This window comes from Eschrichtius robustus, chromosome 21 (assembly GCF_028021215.1).
Source record: "Eschrichtius robustus isolate mEscRob2 chromosome 21, mEscRob2.pri, whole genome shotgun sequence".
NCBI lineage: Eukaryota > Metazoa > Chordata > Mammalia > Artiodactyla > Eschrichtiidae > Eschrichtius > Eschrichtius robustus.
Genome location: NC_090844.1, coordinates 14,037,004 through 14,060,793, shown reverse-complemented (window position 1 = coordinate 14,060,793; position 23,790 = coordinate 14,037,004). Strand labels below are relative to the sequence as shown.

Genomic DNA, 23,790 nt, shown 5'->3' with positions numbered 1-23,790 from the left:
TGTGAGAACAGGAAGCAAACAGGCAAACTCTTAGAATGATGACAGTTCAACCCCCAATAACCCCCAAATAACTAATTTTCCTCCCATACCCAGAAAGTTTGCTTACCTGTAAAAACTTATTTAATTGATTCTTTGACTTTTCCATAAACTTTTGATCTACAGATTTGAAAGGCAGCTTGCTAAGAGAAGGCAACTGGACTTTTTTTAAAGAAGGGAAACACTGTGAGGGAAAAAAAATCAAATGTTAGTATATTAAAATTACATTTAAATCTTTAAAAAATTTTTAGATTTTTAATAAGAACAAACCGAGTATCCTCTTCCTATACTAGGTTCCTCTGAGACTGAAGGCCTTGAAAACCTACCTGTTCTTACCAGGCTCAAGGAATCCGGAGGAACAGGACATGTGACGAAAAAAGCTAACGCCCGTCCCTGGACTTACAAACGCCTGGAAGCTGGAAACTGTGGAGCTGGGCTGGGAAGGTGGGTCTGCACCACAGGCACGGAGCACAGTGTGTGGGGTACAGACACGTGGCTCCCAGCAAGAACTTTTCTCTTAGAATGTGTTTTGTTTACAATGTCTCTGTAAAAAGTTATCAAGGTTGACAAAAGAAGACCATGGAAAGAAAGAATAACTCAGGTTGTAGCTTTATTACTGCCTTTCAAGGGTAAACTGCAGAATGTAAATATATTAATAATAATAAAATATGTTAACAGATAATAAACTTCCGTTTGTGGATTAAATCCTGCGTTCTGCCAGGCACTGTGCTAGAGGCTTGGTGTGTGTACAGCTCTGAGTCACCCGAGTCACCCCTATTTTACACGTGAGACGACTGAGGGTCAGGAGTGAAACCCACATCCATCTGACCGTAAAGTCTGATCTCAGTGCCAATGCCCGCAGGACTCTGCAGTATGCCCCTCAGACGCCAGGAGGACAGTGGGTTCCAAATGCTCCAGACGCTGCCTCTTCACTAAGGCACTGGGGCCACTGGAATATGCTGACTAGATCACTGGTGCTGAAAAGTAAGTGAGCACAGAGTCTGCCTGCAACGGCCTTCCCTCCTGCTGTTTTCAGGGTCACAGCAGCCCCGCCAGGGACCTATCACAGCTGTCAACAGGAAGAGTTCTTCCAAAAAATGAAAACTCCAAAAAAAAGAAAAGAAGTAAGAAAAGAAAAAACTCACACAATAGGAAATACCAAAGGTGAGAGAAGAACCCCAGGAATCAGGCCACAGAGGAAGAAGGATAATGAGACAAAAGGACAGACGTGAAATTTTATAAGGCTTGTTTCCTCTAATGCTTCAGAGCAATTGTTTTCGATAGAAATTACTGATTAAAAGTGTTTTTAAAAAATCACCCTAGAAGAAAAGGTGAAAGGAAACAGACATATTTCCTTTGCAAAAGAAGGGTCTGAGAGGTGACTGTAGGGTTTTACCAGCATCAGTTCATTCTGAGCAAGAGAAAAATGGACTTAAATGAAGGTAGAAACAACTGAAGAACCCTTTAATTGCTGGGGTAAAGGGCAATTAGCTCCAGCAGATGGACAGTTAGAGAAGATGCAACTCCTGAGAAAAATGGGAAAATCATGAATGGAAACTAAGACAACCTGGATTCTAGTCCTGGTTTGGCCATTATGTATACATCCTATGATGAGTCAGTTAAACTCTCTGGGATCACATTCCCTCATCTATCAAATAAAAGAACTGACCTAGATTAGTAGCTTTCAAACATTTTACACTAAAATCCACAGTAGGAAATACACACCACATTGCAACCCACAATGCACATGCAGATACATGCATCCATATATTATATAATACACACACCTAGACATAACAATACACACACCCAAACATATACACGTCCATACATGCAATACACATATCCATACACGCAATATACACATCCATATATGCAATATACACACCCAGACTTATACACACCCAGACATATACACATCCATATATGCAATATACACACCCATACTTATAATATACACACACATACTTATAACATATACACCCATAAAACTGAAGCAAAAGTACCATGAAACAATGCTCATTACTACTACTACTGTAACTACTACTAATAAAAACAAATGTTTACTATGTGCAGCACATTCTTCTAAATGCTCTGTACACGCTTATTCCCCTCATTCTTACAATAGCTCTGTGAGATAGGTAAGGAAGGCACTATTAATATCTGTATTCTACTGATAAGGAAAAAGAGGTATAAAGAGATAGAGTGACAGGCCCAGGTCACAGAGCTGGCAAATAGTAAAGCGAGGATCCACACTGGATCCAAACTCGAGCAGCCTGGCTGCAGAGCCTGTGCTCTCAACCACCGCACTCTACTGATTCAATTCCTTTACGCGATGAAATGCAATATATTCTATCCTCTTTCTATTGCTGCAACCCAGAATTGATCTCACTACCCCCAGTGGGTCACAACTGGCAGCTTTGAAACCACTGGCCATCGATGCTCCCCAGCTCTCCTCCAGCTCTGGGGTTCTGGGGGGTTCAACGGAGGTCAGACAATTATCTATCCTGAAGGATTTAGACTAGACTAGATGGTTGATCTTCAAGTAAATTTCTAAACGTCAAGCTGAAAATGCCACTTTGCCAGTATCAACAGCAAAGGAGAAAGATGGATCAGTTTCTTTGTGTGTAAAAATTGAAATGAGCTCTTAAATCTCTTCTTCAGTTATTCTAAATCTGTGTTCACAAGAATTCATACCTCACTAAGTTTCCGGTGTAAATTCTGAAACTCACTGAGCCTTCTGGGGACCGTCCAGTTCTTAGTTTCAACTCCTCCAACTTCTTGTAAGCTTACCATGACAAAGTAACAGGGCATTTGTTCACCATTCTCTTCTGTAACCTTGGAAAAACAGACAAACACAACAGCGACGAAAAGCATGGTGAGCAACACGGTAGGCAAGACATTTAAGTGGCCCCCAGGATCTCCCTCTCCCTGGTATGTATGCCCCACATGGTCCCAGGACTTGAAAATGATGGGTTCTAGTCTGGCAGTTAGGGTATGTTACATGGACAACCAACCTTCAACTAGGGCCTAATCCTAACCATATGGGCCCTTTCAAAGCAGAGGGATTTCTCTGGCGAGTAGCAGAAGAGGAATCAGAGGAAGCACGAGAAAGACCTGACACGTTGTGCCACTGTGAAGACGGAGAGGGCCACGCGGAAAGGGTCTGGGAGTGTTGCCAGGAACTGAGGGCAACATCGTGCTGACGGCAAAAGAACAGAGTCCTCAGTCCCACAACCACCAGGAACTGAGTCCTGCCAACGACCTGAATGGACCTGGAAGTGGATTTTCCCCAGATTCTCCAGACGAGAACTCAGTCTGGCCAGCAACCTGATTTCAGCCTTACGATGCAGAGAACACAGTCAGACAGCGCTGGACTTTCAACCTACAGAATTGTGAGCTAATAAACGGGTGATGTTTTGAGCCATGAAATGCACGGTAATTTGCTGTGCAGCAAAAGAAAACTAACATAGCAGACTTAACATCCTAACTGGGTTTCCTTGAAAAAGCAAATTAACAGGAAGCGAACAGGTGTGAGAGACCAAAACCTCTCTCAGAGAAGGATGAGGGCTTCCCCAGTTTAATACAGGATTCCACAAACTGTGATTTCCATTTTCGAGAAATTTCACATTGGGAGACCTAATTTCCCCTACCTCCCAACTTAAGATAATTCTTAAACACTTACACACACACCCTATCATAATTCAGAATAGCCACCATTGCTCTTAATGTAAATGGATAAGAGAAGAAACAAAAAGGAAATACATTGAATCTAAGCTTGAATTAGTGTCATGAACCGTATTAGAGACAAAGAATCAACAGAAAGGCAAGGGAAGGAGACGCCGGACTTGCTGAGCACCGGCTGAGCCCCACCAGGTAGGACCACCGTCCCTCTGTGAGGACGGGAGGTGGAGGCCAGCACACAGCTCACAGCGGCTCAGCCCGTCTCAGAGCTCCAGGGAGGCTGGCACGAGGTAAACACATCCTCCACACGTCCCCACACGGGGCTGCTTCGTGAACTCTCGGCAGTCAGGTGACCCCTCTGGGCCCATTTCCTTTATCTTTTCGGGGACCAAGGTCGCGGCCAGCTCCTGAGTGATAACTGATCACCAGGGCAAAGGGCCTTGTGAGGGTTTCTCCTCCTCTCCTCCCTCCCTCAGTATTTGCCTTTGGAAGATAGTTATAATAAACTGTGAAATGTCAGAGGCAGCTCTAGGCAAAGGTGAGAAGGTGACAGAATGTGTGTTCTCTTCCCTCCAAGGGCTGCCTCTGTTACCTTTTGACATCACATCCCCTGAGCCCCCCTTCCTAGATGTCCATCCCAGAGATAACTCCATCTGCGGTGACCAAGCGTTTCTACATGGTATTCCAGACTCTGTGCAACCTTCCCTACCCACTGCCCTCACCTCCCCTCAAGAAAGGTATCTGGCCCTGCAGCTCACCTTACAGGGAGGCTCAACAAGCACCAAAGACACACTAAGGGCACTTGGTAAGCTCTCACGTAACACGTGTGCTTTCAGGCTGGCTCCTGGAGAACATGCGTGGTTTTGCTGCCTAAACTAGAAGGGAATTTAAGATTGTGAATTCTAAGCCCTTCCCCCGGTAAGAGTGTCAGGCCACTGAGTTGACGGGAAAAGCAGGGATGGACACATAAGTTGGGCAGACGGGCCCTTGCAAATCTCAGGAGCTGAGTATTTGACCAGCCATTTGAGGCAATGATGGGGCCAAACAGTCACAATGACTTACTCAGGATCTTGTCATTTGTGTGCTATACGGTGGACTGGACTTTCTTTTTTTTTTTAATTAATTTTATTGGAGTAGAGTTGATTTACAATGTTGTGTTAGTTTCAGGTGTACAGCAAAGTGATTCAGTTATACATATACATATATTCATTCTTTTTCAGATTCTTTTCCCATATAGATTATTACAGAATATTGAGTAGAGTTCCCTGTGCTATACAGTAGGTCCTTGTTGGTTATCTATCTTACATATAGTAGTGTATGTGTGTGTTCATCCCAAACTCCTATTTTATCCCCGCCCCACCACCATGTTTCCCCTTCGGTAACCATAAGTTTCTTTTAGAAATCTGTGAGTCTGTTTCTTTTGTAAATAAGTTAATTTATATCATCTTTTAAAATTAGATTCTACATATGAGTGACATCATATGATATTTGTCTTTCTCTGTCTGACTTACTTCACTTAGTAACATCATCTCTAGGTACGCTGTACCTGACCTTCATCTCCAGGTTTCGACAGTCGGGCAGGTGGGAAGGAAGGAGTTGTCAACACTAACAATGTAAATGCGTAGAAATATCTTTCCTTTAAGTGAAATTATTTTTACAGACAAAAGAAAAGGGATACAGTGTATTCTGAAAACTATTATCCCATATCCCTCAGAGAACAGCAAAATATTTTCTACTTCAAGGGAAAAATATTCATTATTAAAGATCTGAGAGCTATTGACATTTGAGCCACTGAAGTCAGCAGGACGCATCAGTCAGAAACACATTTAAAATTTTTCATCTCCAAATTTCAAGCAGTGCTTTCCATTTTATTTCAACCCTCAGTGGAAAAAGTAAATTGGTAATTCAAGGACATTAATTGTTCCTATCTGAAAGTTGCTTATGATTCCAATGAACAAGGACAACTTTCTGTCTGAAGTGGAGGGAGATCAGATCTACACCAGGCAACCCAGTAACAGCTCCCAGTCATGAACAAGAGTGAAAATACGGGGTGAGGAAGGCAAGACCAATGCAGTCTAGAAGAATGGATATAAGTTTTCTATTCCCAACCTTAATTATTTGGAACAAAATCTTGTCTGATAAAGTCAAACTTAAAACTTGGGAAATAAATACCTAATAAACTGGGAAGAAAAGCAGACAAACCTACCTCTCCACTGGTGATGGAGGCTTTCCACATACCAAGGTTCTCACACCACCAATCTGTTCTTGCCATGTGCAGCTGAAGTTCTGTGCGTTCTTTCTCTATTAGAATTATTTCCTCCTTCAACTTAGAAACAATCTGCCACAGGAAAAACATCCTGGGAGTTATGAAACCATCTAAAATGCTATGCAATTCAGCAAAGTAGCAGGATACAAAATCAACACACAAAAATCAGCTGTGTTTCTATACACCAGCAATGAATAATTCAAAAAGAAAATAAGAAAACAATTCCATTTACAATAGCATAAAAAATAATAAAATACTTAGGAATGAACTTAAGCAAGGAGGTGAAAGACTTCTATGATGAAAACTACAAAACACTGATGAAAGAAATTAAAGGAGGCATAAATAAATGGAAAGACATCCCATGTTCATGGATTGGACGACTAAATATTGCTAAGACTCAATGCTACCCAAAGCAATCCACAGTTTCAACACAATCTCTATCAAAATTCCAGTGATGTTTTTGCACAAATAGAAAAATCCATCCTAAAATTCATGTGGAATCTGAAGGGAAACTGAATAGCCAAAACAATCTTGAAGAAGAACCACAAAGTTGAAGGACTTACACTTCCTGATTTCAAAATTTACTGCAAAGCTACACTAATCAAAACGGTATGCTACTGGCATAAAGACAGACATATACCAATGGAATAGAATAGAGAGCCAAGAAATAAACCCTTGCATATATGATCAAATGATTTTCAACAAGGGTGCCAAGACCGTAAGTGGGAAAGGACAGTCTTTTCCACAAATGGTGTTGAGAAAACTGGATCATCACCACATGCAAAACAATGGAGTTGGGCCCTTACATGATACCATAGACAAAGGTTAACTCAAAATAGATCAAAGACCTACTCGTAAGGCTAAAACTATAAAATTCTTAGAAGAAAACATGGAGGAGTTTCATGACATGGGATTGGCAATGATTTCTTGGCTATGACACCAAAGGCACAGGCAGCAAGAGAAAATACAGGCAAACTGGACTTCATAAATTTTTAAAACTTTTGTGCAAAGAACACTATCAACACAGTAAAAAGGCAACTCACAGAATGGGAGAAAATATTTGCAAATCACTTATTTGATAGGGGGCTAATATCCAGAATATATAGAGAACTCCTAAAACTCAACAACAAAAAACAACCTGATTCAAAAATGGGCAGTGTACTTGAATAGACATTTCTCCAGAGAAAACAGACAAATAGCCAAAAAGCACATAAAAAGATGCTCAACATTACTAATCATTAGGGAAATGCAAATCAAAACCACAGTGAGATACCACCTCACACCCATTAGAACAAATGCTATCAAAAAACAGAAAGTAACAAGTGCCGGTAAGGATACCGAGAAACTGGAACCTTTATGTGCTGCTGCTGAGAAGGTAAAATGGTGCAGTCACTATTGAAAACAATACACAGGTTCCTAAAAAATTAAAAACAGAACTACCATATGACCCAGCAATACCCCAAAGAAGTGGAAGCAGGGTCTTGAGATATTTGTACATCCATGTTCAAGGCAGCATTTCTTACCATAGCCAAAATGTGGAAGCAAACCAAGTGTCCATCAATGGATAAATGAATAAACAAAATGTTGTATATACATGCAATTGAATATTAGCCTTAAAAAGGAATGAAATTCTGACACATGCTACCATATGGATGAATCTTGAGTACATTATGCTAAGGGAAACAAACCAGTCACAAAAGGACAAACACTGAATGATTCTACTCACAGGAGGTACTTAGAGTAGTTAAATTCATAAGAGGCAAAGGGAGAATGGTGGTTGCCAGGGACTGGGGGTAAGGAGATGGGGAATTACTGTTTACTGGGTATAGAGTTTCAGTTTTGCAAGATGAAAAGGAATTCTGGAGATGGATGGTGGTGCTGGTTATACAACAATGTGAATATACTTAATGCCAGTGAATTGTACACATGGTAAGTTTTAGGTAAATTTTATGTCATGTATACTTGGCTACAATTTAAAAAAATAAATAATTAAAAAAAATTCTATGCTCACCGTCTCCTTGGATCTCTTTTAATGAGAAAACCTATAAGGTTATGCAACTCTGTAGTTTGAGGACAGCAGCTTTGCCTCAACTTTGCCTCATGGCTGCACGTTCAGCTCTCCTAAACATGCAGCCCACAAGGACCCTCCTCAGAAAGCCTGCAGGAAGCACATCCTGCATTTTATCATCAGTAAGGGCTGTAATGTTCGGTTCCACAGTCAGCACATTTGCTCCCCAAGGGCAGGTGTTAGACTCTGTTTCACTGATTCTTCATGGTGACCAGCATAGCCTCCTGCACTTACTCATCACTCAGGCTTCTGAACGCACATTCAGAAAGTGCCAGAGAAGATCACTTTGGGAAAGCAAAGAGTGCCAGCCATTCCTACATTAGGGAAACCTCCTTTTTCGACCAAAGAGGCATGAACACAAAGCAAAAAGCCATACCACCCCTTGGGTGTGAGGAATGCCAGAGAGTGAGATGCTGTTTACATTTTTTAAACTTTCAAATTCTGTTGGTTTCTAGAGAAACAATCTATTTCTTGCATAATTCTGTGAGGTGCTCTAAGTTGTACTTGCAGTGTTCAAAAGAAAAAAAATTTTTAAGATTGTCCTTGCAGAGTTAACTCACTTCCAGAAACAACTGTGGCACAAGGGGAAGCTCAGCCCCTTCCCCAAAGGCACTGTAGGCAAGTCGGACAAAAGACACAGAGTTACAGCTGAGGATGGGAAAGAACCCCAAATCATAACAGATAAAAGACAAATGCTTTGCTAATTCTATACTAGAAGCAAAAACAAAAACAAAAAACAAAAATAACAAAAAAAGCCAATGGAACTTAGAGTTGAAATTCTTTTTAAAGAAACACTTCTCAACATAAACTGAAAACTACTATTTATCAAATTAGAAAAATGGAAACTTTTTAAAAGACAACCTTGAAAGCAGAAGAGTTACCTTCTTGTCAGGTTTTGGTGCATTTTGAATAGAATTTAGAGCTTGCCTCTTATAGTCAAGTTTCTCATTTAGTTCTCGTAGTTTGTTTACAGCAAAACTGGTTTGTTCATTAATCCGACTGGTGCCTTCATCCACAGATGCCTCACCAGCCTCACCTCCTGGGTCCTGGGGGAAAACATCACATGAACCACCATATCTTACAGTGGTGGAATATTCCCTAAGTATTACCTATAGTATAGGTTCTAGATCATTACAATACACTGCTCCAAAGCACTGGATTCCACTAAGAATCCATGGTAGAAAGCCTAGAAGTAGACTGTTTTTTCTCAGCTAAGTGAAAAAGCAAAGGATCAATATTTAGAATCAAAGTAACTGGTATTTGGAATTGCAGTGAAAAAAAAGAAACATTTAATACCTAGCCAAAGGCCACACCACTATTTCCCAAATGGTATACCCAAGGGAACCTGCACAGAACAAGGAAGGCAACTGAGTTATATTCCCAACTCAACCCAAATGTTCTGTGCCTAAACTTGACAAAAAACAGAGACCTGGCTTCCTTTTGGTCTCCTAAGAATATTATGAAAAATTCATGCGTGTCCCTTTAAAATAGAATTTCCGGGCTTCCCTGGTGGCGCAGTGGTTGAGAATCCGCCTGCCAATGCAAGGGACACGGATTCGAGCCCTGGTCCGGGAAGATCCCACATGCCACGGAGCAACTAAGCCTGTGCGCTACTGAGCCTGTGCTCTAGAGCCCGCGAGCCACAACTACTGAGCCCATGCGCTGCATCTACTGACGTCCCCGTGCTCTAGGGCCTGTGCTCCGCAACAAGAGAAGCCACCGCACCGCAACGAAGAGTAGCCCCCGCTTGCCGCAACTAGAGAAAGCCCGCGCACAGCAACGAAGACCCAACACAGCCAAAAATAATAAATAAATGAAAATAAATAAATTAAAAAAAAAAAAGATGTGCATGTCTTAATCTTCAGAACCTATGAATACATTAAAATAGAATTTCCAAATTCCCACTAGTGAAAGTATTTTCAATATACACTTTGCTCAGTCCTTATTTTTACTAATCAACAGGTAGATTATTTTCCAAGTAAAATGGTTAGCATTGACAGTGACTTAAGATTCATAAAGGACTACATAATTTGGAAAAACCTGAACAGATTACCAACAAATAGCATATCAGTCATTAGATTCATGAGCAGCAACAGCATGAAGAGAACTGCTGAGAACTGTCTTCTGGTTCATGTACTCCCTAACTTTCTTCCAGATTTTTTTTTCTGATTTTTATTAATTGTAACAAACAGTAAAAGAAATTTTTCAAAGAAAAATAAAGTATTAATAATCACAGAACACCAAGCATTTTTGTATATTCTTTCTAACCCTTGCCCATGAGTATATATATTATGACATCATCCTACTCCTTGTATACATTCAAGAGGGTATTCTGCCTTTTTCGTATAATATACGAGGCTGTATATTTGAGGGTACTGGAGTCTTCAAAGTTATAAGTGCTATGGCTGCATAGTATTCTATGAATTGATAATATACTGAGGTATATCCCTATTGCTATGGGTTGATTCTGCTTTTTTGCCTTCCCAGATACTAAAATAAACACAGTGCATACACTTTTTTTTTTTTCCTACATTTTAGTTCTTTTCACAGGGTAAGTTTCTAGAAGTGGGACTACTGGAACAAAGAGTAGGAGCTTTCAAAAGCTCAGTGAGGGCTTCCCTGGTGGCGCAGTGGTTGGGAGTCCTCCTGCCAATGCAGGGGACACGGGTTCGAGCCCTGGCCCGGGAAGATCCCACATGTCGCAGAGCAACTAAGCTCGTGCACCACAACTACTGAGCCTGTGCTCTAGAGGCCGCGAGCCACAAGTACTGAGCCCGTGCACCACAACTACTGAAGCCTGTGTGCCTAGAGCCCGTGCTTCGCAACAAGAGAAGCCACCGCAATGAGAAGCCCGTGCACCGCAGTGAAGAGTAGCCCCCGCTCACTGCAACTAGAGAAAGCCTGCGCGCAGCAACGAAGACCCAAGGCAGCCAAAAATAAATAAATAAATTAATTAATTAATTAATTAAAAAAATAAAAACCAGGTTGAGACGTTGGACCAAAGGTGGGAGGGGGAGGGGGAGGGGGAGGGGGGGGGGAGGAAAGAAAACGATCCGTGATACACACCACCCTTCTTTGAATCCTAGGCGAAGCTGCACGTTTTTTCATGTTTGTTTACTACTTATTACCTTTCATATTAACTGTCAGTTCAAATCCTTATTCAATTTATCTGCTGGGTATTATAATTTGGACAAACTTTTCACAACATTTGAATACTAACCATTTTAATTTCTGAGGTAGAGAGATTGGTTTGTTTTAGCTGTGCTATCCTAAAAATAAAATGCAATGAGTAACGAGTTTTGGACCAATTAGTTCAGTGGTTTTATACGCTGAAAATGTAAAGAACTAAGTAACAAAACTTTTTTTCAAAAGTCTGAATGAATGAATTTACCAACAGTTCAGAGACATCTGCTTCATGATGGTTCATGAACAAGTACCTGATTCCTCAGGGCTTGAGATACAGTGAACTGGACAGAAAGAAAGAATCCAAGATAAATTACAATCTTTCTATGGAAGGTGATTCTAAAACACTTTTCCTTTGTACCTTCAAAACCTTCAAACTCATATAGGACATTAGTAGTAAAAGGGAGATGGCAACTGGGGCTATCCAAAATGATCCAGGACACTATAAGAAAATTAGACTTCAGGTATGGCTGGACAAGGTTTCTTTCAAAACATCTTAGTTTCATCTGATTTTTTTTAAACTCCAAAATATTTCCTGCAGGCTCTTCCTGCATTCTCTCCCTCTCCTCATTTCTTCCCCATCCTTTCTGTCTGTTCTCCAGCTGGACTGTTGTGCTAATAATGACTCTCTTACTTGGTCACAAATGTCCCACCCCACAGATTTTCTGCCCTCACTTGTCAGGAGTCAAACCCAGCTGTGCCTCAGGCAGACAGAGCAGGGGGCGGTCTCTGACTCAGCACCAGGTGGTGGTACCCAGCTGGTCAGAAGGACAAAGACAGAAGTGAGGACGAGAAGCAACAAGGAAATTCAACTTAAAGTTCCACTTAACGTGCTGTATGCTAAGACACAGAGAATGGACTTGAGGACACGGGGAGGGGGAAGGGTGAGCTGGGACAAAGTGAGAGAGTGGCATGGACATATATACACTACCAAACGTAAAATAGATAGCTAGCGGGAAGCAGCCACATAGCACAGGGAGATCAGCTCGGTGTTCTGTGACCACCTAGAGGGGTGGGATAGGGAGGGTGGGAGGCAGGTGCAAGAGGGAGGAGATATGGGGATATATGTATATGTATAGCTGATTCACTTTGTTATACAGCAGGAACTAACACAACATTGTACAGCAATTATACTCCAATAAAGATGTTAAAAAAAAAAAAAAGGTGCTGTATGCCAAAAGATAAAGGTGCACACCAAATCTGGCTCACACAATCTGCACCCACATAATCATAGTCAAAGCCTATCCACTCAAAAGGGAGCAGAAAGTTAAACGTGACTCACCATTTCATCCTTGTTGGAAATCAACTGGGAGACATGTTTTTCTTCCTCTTTTATCATCAATTTCTCATACAGGTCGCTGACAATAAATGAAGGGTAATACCTATCCTTCAGCGTCTCATAAACGTCTCCCTGGATTTTGCAGAACACTTCAATTCCTTTATTTCCTACAAGACACTGCTGGATTTCTTTGTAAAGTGATTTTTCCACAGATATTTCTTTGCTCTCCACGAAGAAATTCTGGTAAATTTCACCAACTAATTGTGGAATTTCGTTCTGAAAAGACAGGAAGATGAAGAAGGAGAAAGTAAGAAATACCATCTCTGAGAAAAACTATTTTCTTCTGAATTCTCTGCATTTTAAAGGTGGAAGGGAGACATGTAGAATGTGGGATGAGTGCGCAAAGGCTTTTGTGGGCACATTCAGGGCCAAGGGGTGAGTGTCAGACCCCGAAAAAACAACTGGTTCCTTAAAAGGAACACTTTACGTTGAACAGTTAACGAATGTAATTTCTTTTTAATGCTGGAAGGAAAAAAATAAGAATGAGAACAGTTCTCTTCTTGCAGTGGATTCCTTCTCATAAATCTCAGTTCCACAGCAATACAATTTATCAGCTAAATTCAGTATGACTTCTTCATCTAGTATAAATAATTAGAAATGCCAACTTCTCACTCCAGAAGAAAGTCAATATAATAATTGTGTAATTAAAGAAAGCAAGAGAAATATTCTTCAGAATGATGACTTCCTACATTGTAATCAAGCTTGTATTACACAGCTTGGTCTTAAACAAGGTCTCCGCCTAAGTGTACTAAGCCTAATCAGGAAGTGCAAACATCTGATTAACATAACCTTTACATTTCCGCTACAGACAACTTACTAACTCTAGAAATGTTATGAAAAGTCTTTGACGGTAGCAAAAAATATAGACAAACAACTTAACGAATATTATGAATATAACAAGCAATCCAGAAGTTTTACATCCAAATCAGTGTTGCTAGGTCAAAATATAGCTATTTGAGGAAGCTATATCCTCTTATTGCATTGACATTTTTCAACTTGTCTTCAGTAGTTTAGGAAAATTTTTTAGATTGCTCTTTTCAATATTCCTCTGAGAGCAGCCAAAAATCAAGTTTGTAGTCAAGTCTGGTAAATAAAATATGTAATAAAGTTGGCAAATATAATATTGAGTGAAATGAGGTAATTTGTGGCTTATAAATTAACAATGAAAGACATTCCTAAGAAGATTTAAAAATACTATGAGACTGGATTTAGTTCCTTAACCAAAGTAGTTTGTAATTTATGATGTATTTTAAGTTGGTATTCAGCCCTAGCAACATTCATATGAAGTGCAAATGAGTAATTTAATGTACATAGTGCTGTTTATGCTTACTTTAATAAGCCTCTCAAGAGTGACACGGACATATATACACTACCAAATGTAAAATAGATAGCTAGTGGGAAGCAGCCGCATAGCACAGGGAGATCAGCTCGGTGCTTTGTGTCCACCTAGAGGGGTGGGATAGGGAGACGCAAGAGGGAGGAGATATGGGGATATATGCACATGTATAGCTGATTCACTTTGTTTTAAAGCAGAAACTAACACACCATTGTAAAGCAATTACACTCCAATAAAAATGTTAAAAATAAATAAGCCTCTCAAAATGCATGTATTATATATTTGTACATATTGTTATATATGTTTTTAGACATATATATACACACATATATGTTTCACATTCTTCAATTTAATTCTTAAATATATATTGAGAACTTGCCAAGTGCAAAACACAATGCTTATTGTTGGGCTTTGCGCTGTAATAGGCATCTGTAACCAAAAATTATTTTTTGTCTTCCTTAACACAATCATATTTTAAATTAAATAAAAGGAGGACAGTTGTGTAAAATGTGCACATTATGATATTAAAAATAACAAGGTTATGAGATTGAAGTATAGGTGATAAGACCAAATTTATTACAACAGCCATGTGGGTAAAGTATATGCCTTTTTTATAATGGGTTAAAAAATAACTACCTGAAACTAAATTCAATAATTGGCGATATTTGTAAATCCTTTTTCCTTGACTACACATTCAAAAGCACTTTTTGTAAAAATGAAATCTAATTCTATTTGCCATTATGGGCTAGAACATAATGCCAATAATGTATTTGGTTTAAAGTATTCCTTTAATGTATCTTATCTTACAGCTTTATTGAGAAACACAGACATACTGCCTAACATACAAGTTTTCATCAGCTAGTGATGAATATTCCTTCGGGCCTATATATCCTACCTTGTTAGCATTCTTTAAATATTCCACAGACTCCCAAAAGCTCATCAGAGCTCTCTTGTCCATCCTTTCCATGTACGTTCGAAAGTGCTCTCGGTAGGAAGTACTGGCCAAGATATCTTCGAAATGAAGAATCTATGAAGGGAATTTAAGAGAAAGTTTTTAAAAATCAATTTTTTTTTTTTTTTAACAAACTCATTTATTTATTTATTTATTTTTGGCTGTGTTGGGTCTTCGCTTCTGTGCGAGGGCTTTCTCTAGTTGCGGCAAGCGGGGGCCACTCTTCATCGCGGTGCGCGGGCCTCTAACTATCGTGGCCTCTCTTGTTGCGGAGCACAGGCTCCAGACGCGCAGGCTCAGTAGTTGTGGCTCACGGGCCTAGTTGCTCCGCGGCATGTGGGATCTTCCCAGACCAGGGCTCGAACTCGTGTCCCCTGCATTAGCAGGCAGATTCTCAACCACTGCGCCACCAGGGAAGCCCCAAAAATCAAACTTTAAATATCAGTTTGCTTTAACTTCCAATGGATTAACTTCTACATTCAGGAAAAAAATGTCTCATTTTCTAAGTTCATAGTCAATGTAATACAGTACTTCTCTCACCTTCCTAAATTTTAAATTAAAAAGGTTTATTGAATATTCAAAATGCACATATTCAATAAATACCAATTTTCTATTAATCATTCACTCATTCAGCAAAAGATTTATTTGGCATCTACTCTGTATCAGGCACATTTCTAGGAAATGAAACAGACAAAAATCCCTGCCTTACGGGATGTATTGCTAAAAGCAATCGTGCCAATAATAGAAAAAGTGAAGAGAAATGTATAAAAGACCAGGAAGCTGGAGCCTAATAATTTGGCATTTTTGTTTTCCATCCTATTTTCATATGGCTGAGGAAATCTACAAATGATTTCATACCTTGTCTTTTTGTTTATAATATCACATTCATTTAAAAAAATCTTTTGTATGCATCATTTTAATTGGCCCATAAAAGTATTGTAGAGATGTATCAAAATTACTCCTTTGTTTACTATTTTGAATGCTTACAGAAAAGAAAAACCACTATCTGAAGACACAGTGAGATCAATCTTGAGTATGGACTGCTATAATATGAGAAAGCAGGTGAGCTTCATAATAATTCATGACTCAACTAGGAGAAATGCCTCAAATTAATTTAGAAGGAATTTAACTCCTATACCCTTAGTTATTAATTAGTAATAAAAATGATGTCTATGTATACTTCAACGAAAAGAAAACTTACATTTAAGATTTTTAAAATTAATATTGTGGCGATTGGAAAAATTTCAGAAATATTACCAGTTAAGATCTTTCTAAAATCAAGTGCATATGATCAACGCATGTTCAACTCTTTCTGCCACTGACAGTAAATCCTCAATCTGTTTTGTGGGCAGAAAGGGGCAGGCATTTTTCTAACAACTTTTGATAACTAAGTAATCAAAAGTGATCCCTTGCTACAGACCATTAATATTTAGGATTTAGTTTACTAACTTTGGGAGACCGTAGCATGTTATCCTCACTTTATGTAAACCTACCAGTGAAGCATTTTTAAGTACAAACCCTAACTGTACAGGCTCCAAAGAAGTCTGAAGGCTCCCATATCAACTCTGGCGAGGAATGACAGATCACTCAGATAGCAATCCATTTTTAACACGGGGAGGAGCTGAGCAGGAAAGACACTAAACAATTCTAAGGAAGTCTTCCCAGTATAATTTCATGGATTGAAATGAATTTCAAGTTAGATACAAATCCACGTATTTGCAAAATCAAGTCCAAAACATGTTCTAAAATATTAGCCACTTTTAGATTCTTTTATTGTGTCTTATGAACACTCTTATGTTTAGTTCTAGAAGTGCAAATATATACAAATAAATGACAGCAAATATATCGCAAGTCTAACTAAACATCTGATATATCTCATATCTTAGCTGGTGAATTAACCAAGTTCTCTACTCCATTTGTTTTCTATTTTCTCTTGAAGCCTGCATGAGCCTTTCACTGATTCACACCTACACTAACGGCGTGGGTCTGGGTGACCAGGATAAGGAGACTGCACACTTCTGAGGCAAATGTGTTAACGTGAGATGAACTCAATCTCATTGTGTTAACTTGAGATGAACTAATCTCAGTAATTCTGAGACTGTTGTGTGGAAGTGGGAAGAAAAGACTGGGTAGGTCCAAGTTGACACTACTGCTAAATATATGATTTAAAAAAATATATATATATATAGAGAGAGAGACAATGTAATACCAATTAACATTTACTAAGGGCTTCCATATAGCAAACACTGTGCTCTTGCATTAATTTCCTTCTGTTGGATCAGCACGTTTCCTTCTGTCCTAAGACTTCTGGTAATTCTGGGAGGGCTGATGCCACAATCAATAATCTCTGGGCAGACGACAAAAAATTGTCCTGGTGGATGTCTCATATGCCGAAGGCCGTGAAGTATTTCAGGCTGGAAGGTAGCCTATGAAGGCAGATTGTTCTTTATTCCCCTTCAGGGATTTTTATCTACTCCTTTTTCACTATCTCCCAAACCCATTGGATCTGGTTTCATGATGCGTACTCTATTAACCTAGTTTTATGTTTTGTGTGTATTACCCCTTGACCAGCAGGTTAATTTTTCTCTAGGAAATATATCCCCTAAGCACTCAAAAGTACCACAAGGCCTAGAAGAGTAAGTAAATGTGCTCTTAAAACACCCAACATGTTACCAAGAGGGACCCAGGCCCAAGATAGCTGCCGAATATCTATGATACATTCATGAGACTATCTACGGCGTACTAATGAGAACGTGGAGAATTAGAATCTTGGGACTCATGTTTTATCCCAAAAGGAGAGATCACAATTGGATTCCTCTTACATTTATAACATCACTAAACATACCCCCGAATAATTACTGCCAGTAATAACAAATGTTTATTAAGTGCTCATTATACACCAAGTACCATACTTACCATTTCATGTGCATTATTTAATTTAATGATTATCATGCCCTGTAGGGTATGTACAGTTAACCCTACTTTACAAATAGAGTACAGAGAGGTTAACTAACTTGCCCAAAGTCAATCCCCAGCAGACCTGGGATTAAAAGCCAGGCTTTCTGACTCAGTAGCACAGCTTCTTAACTATAGTAAAATACTTACTCTCTTTAAGAAATTACCTGATTTGTATTCAGGCCAAAAAATTTAGCAAACTAAAAACAGTGTGGAAGTCAAGAAGGAAAGATGGACTGAGAGCTCTACAAGAATTCTGGGAGAAACAAAGACAGGGAATCTTGTCACATTCAAGTGCAGAGGCCTGGGCTACACTCAGATTTGTGAATCAACTAGATCTGGGTTTTTATCTAGTCTGCCTCTTCCTATCCATGGGCCCTTATTAGGTAACTTACTTCAACCAACTGTTTCTTCACCTGTAAAATGGGGACATGGAGTACATATTCACAGCACTGTGGAGAGAGCTAAGTAAAATAACCTATAATAAGACCTTCTACTTCACTGGTGGTAATTTCTATCCAATTCGTAGTGAGTAACCTGACTAAGCCCTTGAAAATATAAATATGCTCCTCTGGGATTGTGGGAAGGCAAAAGGGGGACAGTAAAACACACACAGGCATGTGCACACACACGCACCCCACACCAAGAAATACAGCTACTTGACTCATAAAAGTAAACATGTGAGTCTATGTTCTGGAATATATGTCTTAGGTTAAATACCAAGAAGTGAAAAGACTGTCTATGTGATTAAACCAGTGTTCGTAACAAACATGAAATGGCAAAACAAGAAACTACAAAGTTCTACCTTCTGGCTTTGAGGTCCTTCCCCCTCATCCAAAGCCCCATCCTCTTGCTGGTCGTAGGCAGGGCCTCCCAGGATTCTGATCCTCTTCTCACACTGCTTCTTTGCCACAGTCAGTTGGTTAATGTACCTTTTCATGTTCCTGGCCCTCAGGAGATCAGCCTTCATGGCAGCAGTTTCTTTACCTTGAATGAGATAGATGCATAGTACACATTCAGAGGACAAGGTACAAAAGAGGGAACCCAGCGACTGTGGGCCAAATTAATGTCTGATGTGGTACATTCTGAGCAGCAGTGGGTACTAGAGGACAGCCACTATGGAAAACAATGTGAAGGTTCCTCAAAAAATTAAAAATAGAACAACCATATGATCCAGCAATTCCACTCCTGAGTATGTATCCAAAGAAAATGAAAACACTAATTCAAAAAGATATATGCACCCCAATGTTCACAGCAGCATTACTTACAATAGCCAAGATACAGAAGCAACCTAAGTGACCATCAACAGATGAACAGATAAAGAAGATGTGATATACATATACATTGGGTGGGCCAAAAGGTTTGTTCGTTTTTTTCCGTAAGATGGCTCTAGTAGCACTTAGTTGTCTTTATCTTCATTTGAAACAATTTCATTAGATTGTATGTGACAGCTGTCACATCAGCGTGCATTTAAAAAAAGACTTATCAAGATTGGTGAATTTTTGTGTAGCCGTTTTAATATTGAAGATGGAAGAAAAAGCAACATTTTTGGCATATTATTCTTTGTCATTTCAAGAAAGGTAAAAACGCAACTGAAATGCAAAAAAAAATTTTGTGCCGTGTATGGAGAAGATGCTGTGACTGATTGAATGTGTGAAAAGCGGTTTGCGAAGTTTCGTGCTGGAGATTTCTCGCTGGACGATGCTCCACGGGCGGGTAGACCAGTTGACGTTGACAGCGATCAAATCGAAACAATAATTGAGAACAGTCAACGTTATACCACGCGGGAGGTTGCCGACATACTCAAAATATCCAAACCAAGCACTGAAAATCATTCGCACCAGCTTGGTTTTATGTTAATCGCTTTGATGTTTGGGTTCCACGTAAGTTCAGCAAAAAAAAACCTTCTTGACCATATTTCCACATGCGATTCTCTACTGAAACGTAATGAAAACGTCCCATTTTTAAAACAAATTGTGACGGGCGATGAAAAGTGGATACTGTACAATAATGTGGAACGGAAGAGATCGTGGGGCAGGTGAAATGAACCACCACCAACCACACTAAAGGCTGGTCTTCATCCAAAGAAGATGCTGTTGTGTATATGGTGGGATTGGAAGGGAGTCCTCTATCATGAGCTCCTTCCGGAAAACCAAACGATTAATTCCAACAAGCACTACTCCTGATTAGACCAACTGAAAGTAGCACTCGACAAAAAGCGTCCAGAATTAGTCAAGAGAAAACGCATAATCTTCCATCAGGATAACACAAGACTGCATGTTTCTTTGATGACCAGGCAAAAACTGTTACAGCTTGGCTGGGAAGTTCTGATTCATCCACCGTATTCACCAGACATTGCAACTTCAGATTTCCATTTATTTCAGTCTTTACAAACTTCTCTTAATGGAAAAAATGTCAATTCCCTGGAAGACTGTAAAAGGCACCTGGAACAGTTCTTTGCTCAAAAAATAAGTTTTGGGAAGGTGGAACTATGAAGTTGCCTGAAAAATGGCAGAAGGTGTGGAACAAAAGGATGAATACATTGTTCAGTAAAGTTCTTGGTGAAAATGAAAAATGTGTCTTTTATTTTTACTTAAAAAACCAAAGGCACTTTTTGACCCACCCAATATATATAATGGAATATTACTCAGCCATAAAAAGAATGAAATTTTGCCATTTGCAACATGGATGGACCTGGGGGCTATTATATTTAGTGAAATAAGTCAGACAGAAAAAGACAAATACTATATGTTTTCACTTATATGTGGAATCTAAAAAAACTAAAACAAACGAATGAATGTAACAAAACAGAAACAGACTCACAGATACAAATAAACTAGTGGTTACCAGAGGGAAGAGGAGAATGGGGAGGGCCAACATAGGTGAAGGGGATTAAGAGGTACAAACTACCAGGTATAAAATAAAAATAAGTTACAAGGATATAACATACAGCACAAGAAATATAGCCAATATCTTATAACAACTTTATATGGGGTATAATCTATAAAAATAGTGAATCACTATGTTATAGGGCTGTCTCTGGACTGCCCATCCTGGACACTTTGTATGAATGGAGTCACACACTACGTGGTCTACGGTGACCAGCTTCTTGGACACACTGGGTAGCTCCCTGCTCGGGGCTTTACTAGCCATCCTCTCAGCCTGGCCCCTTCATCCCCCAGGAATCTGCCTGGCTCAGTTCCCCGCCCCCTTCAGGTCCCTAGTTCAGGGTTCAGGGAAGACCTCCCCGGCCACTCTCTTTCTACCTGCAACCTCCACCCTAAAACACCAGTCTTCGCCCGTCTTTCCTTCTCTAGCGCAGCGGTCCCCAACCTTTTTGGCTCCAGAGGCCGGTTTCGTGGAAGACAGTTTTTCCGCAGACAGGGGGTGGGGGGGGGGGTGATGGTTCAGGCGGTGATGCAAGTAATGGGGAGCGGCTGATGAAGCTTCCCCGCTCGCCCGCCCACCCGCCGCTCACCTCCTGATGTGCAACCCGGTTCCTGACGGGGTTGGGGGACCCCTGCTCTACAGCACGACTGCCATACTGCACATTCCACTTAGTTATCCTGTATGTCCTCATAAAGGTAGCATTTTGTTTGTTCACACACTGCTGTACCATCAGCACCTACGAGAGTGCCTGGCAACACATGAGGGACTCATAAAATGTGCTGAATGGATGTACGATCTGTGTCAAAGGTTACCGAGAGGTCAACACAACATAGCTAACATTTTGCTGAGTGCTTGCTGTGGATCAGGTATTGTGCTCTTTCTAGAACTCTGGCTGTGAAGGAGAGAGCCAGGGTGAGTCTCCTCACCTCCCATTCTTCAACTTACTCTGTTATGGTGTCAAGCCCTCCCCTCCATCAAATCTGCTGTGGCCAAGATCACTAGTGGACCTCCACATCAAATGCAGTAGATAGTTGTCAGTAGAGTCTGGAATCAGACTAGAAATCGGGCTCTGCCACCACGAGCTACATGGTCTTAGCGAGACTTTTTTAAAATTTAATTTAAAAACATTTACAATGGGCTTCCCTGGTGGCATCGTGGTTAAGAATCCGCCTGCCAAAGCAGGGGTCAAGGGTTCGAGCCCTGGTCCGGGAAGATCCCACATGCCACGGAGCAACTAAGCCCATGCGCCACAACTACTGAGCCTGCGCCCTAGAGCCCGCGAGCCACAACTACTGAAGCCCGCACACCTACAGCCCGTGCTCCGCAACACAAGAAACCACGGCAATGAGAAGCCCGCGCACCGCAACGAAGAGTAGCCCCCGCTCGCCGCAAATAGAGAAGGCCGGCGCACAGCAACGAGGACCCAACGCAGCCAAAAACAAATAAATAAATTTATTTTTAAAAAAAGAAAATCACCTCAAAAACATTTATAATGGTTTGTTTCCTTAAGCTGACATTATATAACTTATAAAAAGCAAAAGACTCACACGAAATTAATTTTTAAAAACGATAAGCACTGAGCATTTCCTTGTGGACAACAGACTGGCTTTGCATACACACCTGAAGGCAGGGAAGGGCTGGGTTGAGGGAAGGCAGTTTTCTTTTCTTTTCTTTTTTTTTTTTTTAAATGGGCAAGAAATGAGCTGGTTTTAATGTTGATGAGCAGGAACCAGTTAAAAGAGAAAAAGGTGACAGATGGGGAGTGGTACCCAGTACCACTGGCTTTGGGAAAGGCCACCTCCTCCACTGTGGTAACACGGAAGGCACAGCGATGGATGCAGGCACAAGCAAATTGGGAACTGGTGGCCGGGAGCTGGAGCAGTTCCCTTCCTAGGGTTTCTGTTTTCTGGAAGTGGGGAGGGAGGTTATCTGCTCAGAGGGAGGTGCGTAAAAAGGGGGAGGGGACAGAGGCCTGAGGAAAGTGGGCAAAGTGTGAAAGCCACTGTGGAAAGTGGAAGAGCAAGCTCACTTCAGAAACATGGCGGGGATTGTTTCAGGTGGTGTCCAGGGCCGAGGCGACCTCTGGATGGGTATAAACCTTCCTGGGCAGGTCAGAGCACAGCTCTGGAGGTGAGTCAGAACACACCTGACTTAGACTGGAAGTGGCGACGATAAAAGAAGGTTGGTGTTGTGTTTCTCGGTGCCCCTGGACACGGAGTCTAAGTGAGGTTTTACACACCTAGGGAGACCTCCAATTCCCTAGGGTGGTCGTCACCGCCCTCGTGTCACAGAGTCAATCGTGCAGATGCTTATGATAGCGCCTGGGCAGGCTGAACAATCAACTGCAAAAACTCAGGCAAGGACCACAAAACACTGTGTCTTTCAGAGCAGCTTCTTCTGATATTTATCACCAACCGTCACAGGCAGACTTCAAGTCAACAGTCAGCCTCGCTCAAGAGGGTCTGTCAGGTATTACAGGATGTTTTTCATACATGTGCTGAGGAGACATTTTCATTTGACTTCAATGATGGTTTCTCAGCATATCCTATTCTTGGCTGACAGAGAGGCCCTGACCAAAGAACTTAACTCAGCACTCATCTCGAGAGGAAAAAAGCATATTTCAGAGCCCCCTTGGTGGGAAGACAAAAGTAAACGTAGTCTGTCCCCAAATTAGCCTATTGCAAACTAAAACTATTGGTGTGTGTACCTAAAGAAAGACATGCTGGGAATAGTGAATTTTTCAGAAAAGTTTTCATTTATTTTTCTACCTCCAAAGCTCATGTTATTTCCATTATACTTAGATTCTAAGGAGCTTAAACTCCTACAGTTATATTCCGCTATTCTGCATTGATTACAGTTATTTTAAATAGATTTAAAGCATACATCCTTAAACTATTTTGCATTGGTTACATTTAAACATTCTAAACATGTATCCTTAAACTCTAAATTTTGTACGTGACATTTAAGCTACTTTAAAACTGGGGGACAAAAAGCTGCCTTTTATAGAATAAACCTAGACTGCAATTTTAATTTTGGGTTAAAACAGACTAATAAAAAGAAAGATATAGAGAAAGAAACTGAC

At 40.4% G+C, this 23,790-nt stretch overlaps 1 protein-coding gene across 7 annotated transcripts in view; it reads right to left on the bottom strand.

The window, feature by feature from the left end:
* Nucleotides 1–23,790, bottom strand: part of SNX25 (sorting nexin 25) — a 113,065-nt gene that overhangs the window by 14,657 nt on the left and 74,618 nt on the right. For 5 of the 7 annotated variants that reach the window (XM_068532290.1, XM_068532291.1, XM_068532292.1 and 2 more), the window contains exons 7-13: nucleotides 18,625–18,806; nucleotides 14,808–14,939; nucleotides 12,520–12,792; nucleotides 8,936–9,100; nucleotides 5,927–6,058; nucleotides 2,734–2,874; nucleotides 107–220 (exon numbers count right to left, since the gene is read on the bottom strand). In XM_068532290.1, the coding sequence (XP_068388391.1) occupies nucleotides 107–220; nucleotides 2,734–2,874; nucleotides 5,927–6,058; nucleotides 8,936–9,100; nucleotides 12,520–12,792; nucleotides 14,808–14,939; nucleotides 18,625–18,806 (1,139 nt within the window). Of the gene's footprint in view, nucleotides 1–106; nucleotides 221–2,733; nucleotides 2,875–5,926; nucleotides 6,059–8,935; nucleotides 9,101–11,444; nucleotides 11,522–12,519; nucleotides 12,793–14,807; nucleotides 14,940–18,624; nucleotides 18,807–23,790 lie in introns of those variants that run through there. The other 2 variants (XM_068532294.1, XM_068532297.1) reach the window with 2 other exon arrangements.